General features: G+C 41.0%; 1 protein-coding gene across 1 annotated transcript in view; it reads left to right on the forward strand.

Moving 5' to 3' along the window:
* The first annotated feature begins 91 nt into the window (after positions 1-91).
* Positions 92-7,585, forward strand: part of LOC138026147 (uncharacterized) — a 17,596-nt gene continuing 10,102 nt past the window's right edge. The window contains exons 1-6 of the mRNA XM_068873358.1: positions 92-192; positions 424-492; positions 2,569-2,827; positions 3,278-3,428; positions 5,275-5,495; positions 7,203-7,274. Of these exons, the coding sequence (XP_068729459.1) occupies positions 124-192; positions 424-492; positions 2,569-2,827; positions 3,278-3,428; positions 5,275-5,495; positions 7,203-7,274 (841 nt within the window). The 5' untranslated portion in view covers positions 92-123. The remainder of the gene's footprint in view (positions 193-423; positions 493-2,568; positions 2,828-3,277; positions 3,429-5,274; positions 5,496-7,202; positions 7,275-7,585) is intronic.

Below are 7,585 nucleotides of genomic sequence, written 5' to 3' on the forward strand. Positions count from 1 at the left end.
AGGAACCGAGCAGGGAGCAAATTAGAGAAGTCCCCCAAAGACAATGGCAAATCAATTACTTATTTTGAAATATGTTCATTATATTCCATAGCTGTCGTAAGCTGTATGAATTAACCAAAAGCGATGATCTCGCTGAAGGCAGCTGAGGCCTTAGCAGTACTTCTATTCTTTGTAAGCGTGAGCTGTTGCAAGGTTAGTTAAATATGGCCTTGCAATAACTAGGTTGCAAACAAACAACACATTATCCGACACTGACATAGTTCCTAAGAAACGAGGAATCCGTAGAGCATTGAGGTCAACATCAATAGAAAAAGTTACAATATGAAGATTGGTATTTTGTGGATAGCACCAACGCTTTGCCAACAAGCATCAACCATTTTTACAATAACAGTGTAAGAAGTAACATCTTGTCATGTTTTCAAGGGTGCCTCGGACTTCCAAAACTTGATGGCAATTTGGCGGCACTATAGCGGGCAAGTACAAGAAGGAAACGTAAGTCTTTTTCTTGTCTAGTCGCTTGTCCAAGTGCGGAGCGTCACGTCGAGGTCTCTCTTGAGTCGATGACAGCGTATCCATCTCAGCGTTTCGGTAGTTTCTGTCATTGTGTCGTTGTATACCTATGGTATATTTGAAGTGTTTTGGAACTGACGATAAGGGTTTTACCTTGATTGGAGTTCTGAGCATGCGCATTGGGTTTTCAGGCCGGTGAGTTATTTTCAAATGCGCATGTTCAGAACGGAAAGCTCGTACTCCAGTCTCAAGCTTCAATTGAATTTCCGCATTGTGTCAAATGCGTCGTGGGTGTTTTAAGCCGGATGCTTAAGCAGTGGCAAAGGCGACGAGACCGAGAACGCAACAATTGTTTGACGAGTAAAACAGTGGTTGTGCACGCCCTGCATCTGCGTTTGACATTTCAAAAGATTTCTTTGCCTTTCTCGTCCAGACAACAGAGAGGTCAAGGCAAGGACGATGACGAAGATTACCAAAACGTTATCAAAGTGTATAATTTCATGAAAATATGATTATTTCGGATTTTCCCGAGTTACGTGAGACGAGGAGTGGCTGTGTATTAATATTCTGCGAATAAAATTGGTAGAAACGGAGTGGATTTTTGGATGGGGTGCTCGCATCCTATAAATAACCTTAAATGTGGACATTTCACGTTTTTCACGTTAATGTTGTTGTTGTTGTTGTTGTTGTTGTTGTTGTTGGTGGTGGCTTGGTTTGTAGTTATCCATTTATTTTTCAACAATGTATGGCAAATAAATGGAAAAAGTGCTTACGTGCACATCCGATTATGTATTCTCTTTTATCACATAGCAACTGAGAAAAATACTAGGATTCTCCTGTTTACTAAAAGAAACATATCTTTATCGCGCTCAATATATAAAGATACTATTTTCATCTTTCACGTGTGAGGATATAGGTTTCGTCTATGGTTACTAACATACCTCGCCAATAAAAGCGAGCTTCCCACTGACGCAGTTGAATTTCATTAATCTAGACCTTTCATCAGTATCTATGCAAAAAAAAAACAGAATATTACATGGCCACTTAGGGATACGACTTTTATCTTCTCGTGCTGAAAGTGATATCTCTAACTCCTTGTCTGCGCTCACTCGTGAGAGATACCATCAGAACTCGAAGATAAAATTGGTATCTGTGCGCGGTCACGTAATGTACTGTACTTATCAAACGAAAGTAATTATGTAACTAAATGTTCAACCTAGAACCATTACAATTATCCACCCTAGCTGTACCTATCGTCAAGCCCTCTCACATTCTCCAGTAGCAGGGAGCTTCTTTGTCGCAAATTCACGTCTGACATGTCTAATGACAACTACAACCCAATATCATTCCTTCTCCCCAGACTCAAACGAAGAGCTGGCTATCCCTTATAACTTAAGATCTGACTGTGAGCCAGTAATTAGTACGTCGAGGAGTACAAAGAGAACTGAGGACTTTTTATACTTTTAGATATTTTAAACTTCAAATATATTCTTGTTGGACTGTACTTAATTGAGTAAGATAAATTAATAGCATTACTCTCATTTTAACAACTCTTTGTTAGTTCTGCAAGAAAGTGGAATAAATTATCATCATCATCATCATCATCATCATCATCATCATTATCATTATCATTATCATTATTACATTATCATTATTACTATTATTATTATTATTATTATTATTATTATTACTATTATTATTATTATTATTATTATTATTATTATTATTATTATTATTATTATTATTAATGATTTTTGGAGTCGTTCCCGCAGCTTGCACTCCCTACAGACATGAAATGGCCAAATATGAGGTTCGATGGCAGCTGAGAGAACTTGACGATAACCTTGCAATTTTCAACATTATTCCTGGAGGGTTAGTTCACCTTTTCCAAGCCGAACGACTCGGAAAAATATCGAAATAATTAGAATAACGCAAACCTGCATTTTTGGACGAAGTTCTTGAAGCCATCAGTCGTTGTTGTAACTCGCGTTTTGAGAAAAAAACGCAACCATCAACATTTACAAATCTTGTTCCGTACCTTTTGCTGCATGTAAACAGAGCTCCTACTTCGGCTACTACCCGGGGAGTGGAGCCTGTTTCTTTGACCCTCTTACGACGGACTACAGCCACAGAGGTTGGATTAAGGTCGCCGCAGGGGATGGTGAATTCCAGAAGTCCCTTGGGTGTGGCATGTGTGTCGAGATCAAAGGAGATGGTATCTTGGCAGACCTCTCGAGCAGGGCGAAGATCCCCAAGACTCCAATTATTGGGCCAATATATGCCATTGTCATTGATCGCTGTGGTAATTGTAAGAAAGGTAAGATTAGGAAAATTTGAAATGTTTATTGAACTATTTGGTATTGCCAATGGATTGAGACCTTTCTTTAAATAGCTCAAATATTAACCAAAAAATTTCCATCATCAATATTGCTGTGCTGTCTTAGTCAACTTCGCTGTTTGAGAAGAATTACACATGCCCATTGTAACCGTCAAAGACTATTTCTTGCTTCCCTTTCCTGTCGTTTTAGACACGAAGAAAACAGACCCGGCGTCAAATAAAATTTGGAGAGAAAAACGAAAATGTTTCCCAAAACGACCGAATTATACAATTCAGGAGCAAGAACACATGCTCCGATGGGCTCATATAGAGAAACTGGTTTCCGTTCCTAGTGAAAGTCGCGTATCCCGAACACATTATCAATTCTTCTTCTCTTCCTCTTTGTTTTCTCTTGATAAGATAGATGAAACTCGAGTTCTGTTTCTTCAGGCTTCGATTTGTACGCCCCTGGATCTGACGTATGGAAAACGAAATTCCGGGCAATCGATTGCCCAAGAGCATCAGGCGTAAATGGTAAAAATAAATTTCGATTTGTGGACAGCAATCCATGGGCCCTGAAACTACAAACCAGAAATGCCAGGTAGGTAGGTTGATACTCCCGGAAGCAAAGTCCTGACAATTGTCTTCAACTTTTGAGCAACTTACTGATAAGCATATATTTGGGAGAGCCACACATCTGACAAAGACAAGTGATGGAGAAACTTAAAGCGTATATGACATTTTTTCTTTATATACTCAATCGAAACATTATAGTGTTTTAGATAAAAGCAACCAAAAAAATTCCCTACCGATAGACCGATTTTCATTCTATGCTTTTCAGGCTTTGAAAAGTCGGAAATTGTTATTTCCGGTCGAGTACAAAACCGCGCCAGTAAAGATACTGGGAATAGCAGGCCGGTGACGTCAATTTGTGGGATAGAAATTTCGTTCTTTAGTTTTTGTGCTATTGCAACTAAATACGACGCAACTCAGAAGCAGTTTCAGCAACTTCTCAATCCAATCAATCTTAATTACATCACAGTTCCAGTATCCACAGTCTTCTTCATAGCGCGGTTTTTTACCCCCAGAAGTGAAAATTCCGATTTTCAAAAGGCTAAAGGCCGCTCGGAAGGAAAATCAGTATGGGACTTTAACAGTTTTTATCGGAAAAGCTATGATGTTTCAATTCAGTAAATAAAGAAAAATCTTTCAAACCATCAAACTTTGATGGGTAAAAGAAAAAGATATGCGATCGTCGTTCATTTTCCTTTTAATATTATTGGGGTAACGCCATATTCAACTGTAGTCATATCGTTGCCTCCAGTGATCAACGTCAACATTAAAGATTTCTTATTCTCCAGAAAAGCAAGGACGTAGAGTTGCGTCATGGCGGCGCACAGAAAAGCTGTTTACGTGTCATTCCAAAGTACGCAGCTTTAGTATAATAAAGCAATTATTCTCAAGCATTAGTGGCACCGATGATGTGCAATAAAAGTTGTCAAGAAAACTCTTACAGTGGAAGTGTTCCAGTTTTAGAGGACCTAATTCATATTATTATATCTCTCACTTAGAACGCGCTGTGATTGGTCAATTTCGCGGGCCGTATTCTAGAGTACGGCCCGCTGTCAGCCGCTAGTTTTCTTTCGCGCACCCCGAATTAAAGTCAGAGATACAATGGGCGTTTTCCATTTACAAAAAATTTCCACCGGGTGAAAAACGTGTTCCATTTAACTCAGGTCCGTTCGCCGCCCAGTGATTGCGATTTTACGCACCAATTTTTAAAAATGTGGCCGTGAATAGCCTGGAAGTGGTAAGACCTTTCAAAAGCTGTAAATGGAACACATATTTCCATCGGAAAGTTTCCAACGGGAAAACAGGACTACCTTTTCAAAAGTTCCGTATATTCCGGAAATTGTCCAGTGGAACGAACCAAAAACGTGTGTTCCATTTACATCCCAAACGGAATTTCCGGAATTTCTTGGTAAATGGAAAACGCCTAATAAATATCTTACTAACCTCGTTTTCTGGGTCCGTGTTGTAAGTTACAGATCTTCCTTTTTTTCCCTTTGATTTTAGCGCCAACATAACTCAACGGGAAAAAACTCGGTCCGTAACTTGCAGTACGGACCTCGAACTCGGTTAGTAAGAGGTATTGGGGGATGGAGAGAGTGTTTTAATATGTCGACCTCTTAACAGTCGTGCTTTTCACTGTCGAAAGGTTGGCATAAATCAGTTAGGGATACCCTGCCAAAGATCTTGGGTTCGACGGGGCCAACACTCAGAGCCCTTAAATAACTATGGCTGGTAATAATATTTGAAAACTATTAGTACATTGTGCGTGTTGTTATGCGCTGAGCAAATGTTATTTCCATAATCATAATTAGATATGTTCATCCTAAATACACGAAGAAACATGACAAACTGGGTTTTTTTTCTTGTTGATACAGAGTAGTAACAGTTGGGCTCGAGGTATTGCACAATGGAAAGTGGGTTTGTTTGCCAAAAACGGAAGACAATTACTTCTTGCTGGGATCACCGAACAGGGTCAAATTTCCATTGCGAGTCCGTCTGACAAGTGTCAGCGGAGAACAGCTGGAATCTACGATCAGTGAACTTAGGAATGACGTGGATATAGCGTCATCGGTGCAATTCTCCGGCTTCATCAAGGGTATGTCAGTCATCCGATGCTTTGAGATGATAATGAACACATGACAAACTAATCGAAACGCCAAATCATTCTGTTATTGATTGCAGTCGTTAAAAGCGCACTTTCACGGTAGCTTCAGCGTTTTTTGGGTAAATCTAGGTTATTAGAACAATCTCTTCCTTAGAAGATAAAGGAGACGCTTCAAAGTTGACGCAGGTTGCTGAACATGTAAAACTGGGTTAACGACCATGTAAAGAAGGAATGAGGGAGGGAGGGTCGAAGGGCCAAAGGGAGGGGGGGGGGGGAAAGAAGAAAAAAGGAAGGAAAGAAATAAGAAGGAAGGAAGGGTGGTAGGGAGGGAGGAAGGAAGAAAGGCAGGAAGAAAGGAAAGAAAAAAGGGAGAGAGAGAGGAAGGAAGGAAGGAAGGAAAAAGGGAGGGAGGAAGGAAGGAAGGGAGAGAGGGAGGAAGGAGGGAAGGAAGGAAGGGAGGGAGAGAGGAAGGAAAGATGGAAAGAAGAAAGAAAGGAAGGAAGAAGGAAAGAAGGGAGGTAGGGAGGGAGGAAGGAAGAAAGGCAGGAAGAAAGGAAAGAAGAAAGGGAGAGAGAGGGAGGAAGGAAGGAAGAAAGGAAGGGAGGGAGGGAGGAAGGAAGGAAGAAAGGAAGGGAGGGAAGGGGGAAAGAAAGAAGGAAGGAAGAAAGGAAGGAAAAAGGGAGGGAGGAAGGAAGGGAGAGAGGGAGGAAGGAGGGAAGGAAGGGAGGGAGAGAGGAAGGAAAGAGGAAAGGAGGGAGGAAGGAGGCCTGCAGGAAGGAAGGAGGGAAGGAAGGGAGGGAGGAAGGAGGGAAAGAAGGGATGAAGGAAAGAAGGAAAAAAGAAAAGATGGAAGGAAGGAAAAAATGAAGGGAGGGAGGAAGGAAGGAAAGAAGGAAGGAAGTGAGGGAGGGAGGGAGGAAGGGAAGGAGGAAGGAGGGAAGGAAGGAGGAAGGAAAGAAGGAAGGAAGGAAGGAAGGAAGGAAGGAAGGAAGGAAGGAAGGAGGGAGAAAACATACCCTGCTAATCACCTATCCTTGCAGTAAATTAGCATAAGAGTTCAAAGGGTTTCAAAGGGTTTGAATTGGGTACAACATTGAGTTAGCCAAATTTGGTCTATGGTTTATTTTCCCGAAAATCTTGGTTTAATCATAGACACTTTTTTGACGCTGATGAAGACTAGGCCAATTTGGGTAAATCTTACTCTTGGGTGCTCGGGTGATGGACTCTTGATTGGCATAGATGAGGCGTCTCTGGCAGACGCTCAACGGTCCATGTAAGATATAGGAGCACAGGCTACAGCCAGATGTAATTAGCTGCTATTCTCACTGAACAACTAATTAACGCATCGTGAAACGACCAGTAAAATACTCTGCGCGTCCCCAGGGATGCATTACCGCATTTCGATTAGATTAGCTAGACTACGTGGTTTCGCCAAGACTTTAATATCAAGGTTCGTCCCACCCTCCTCCTTTGGTGTTGGTTGACAGCTCCTCTTATCCGTAAAGCCGTCCTTGCTGTCTCCTTCTTGCCACAACAACCTGCGGGTCTCCTTCCCCTAACTTAGTTTCAAGTTGTGTTAAATCTCGGAAAGTGAGGATATGATACGATTGCTGTGGTTGGCGGCACGGTTGATAACTACTTCGCTAGACTCCCGTTAAAAACAAATGTAACTTTACGACACTGTTTTTGCTCCCTCAGGAAGTGATCCTCGCTCTATACAATGCTATGGACAAGGCACAGCCGTTGATGACGGCAACAATGAAAAAACAGGTGAACCAGAGTGAACTTGAAGAAAATCTCAATTATGTTTTTCTGTTAATCAGAAAGAAAAAGAAATGCGATAAATGATTTCAACTTTTAAATGTGGGAACAAAGTTAGAACAAATTTTCATGGAGAATAACCTCTCTCTAAATCTTTGAGCCTGATGTACCTGATAAGCTTTGAGCAGTTTTGGTTCACAGTTTCTAAATTTTGCAAAGAATGTATGGTCTCATTAGCGATATCGCCAATGAAAAATTTGTCCTTTTCTTTTGTAATGCTTCGCTTATTGTCGAAACGAAAAGGCTTAAAAGTCACTTGA

This window comes from Montipora capricornis, chromosome 12 (assembly GCF_036669925.1).
Source record: "Montipora capricornis isolate CH-2021 chromosome 12, ASM3666992v2, whole genome shotgun sequence".
Classification (NCBI taxonomy): domain Eukaryota; kingdom Metazoa; phylum Cnidaria; class Anthozoa; order Scleractinia; family Acroporidae; genus Montipora; species Montipora capricornis.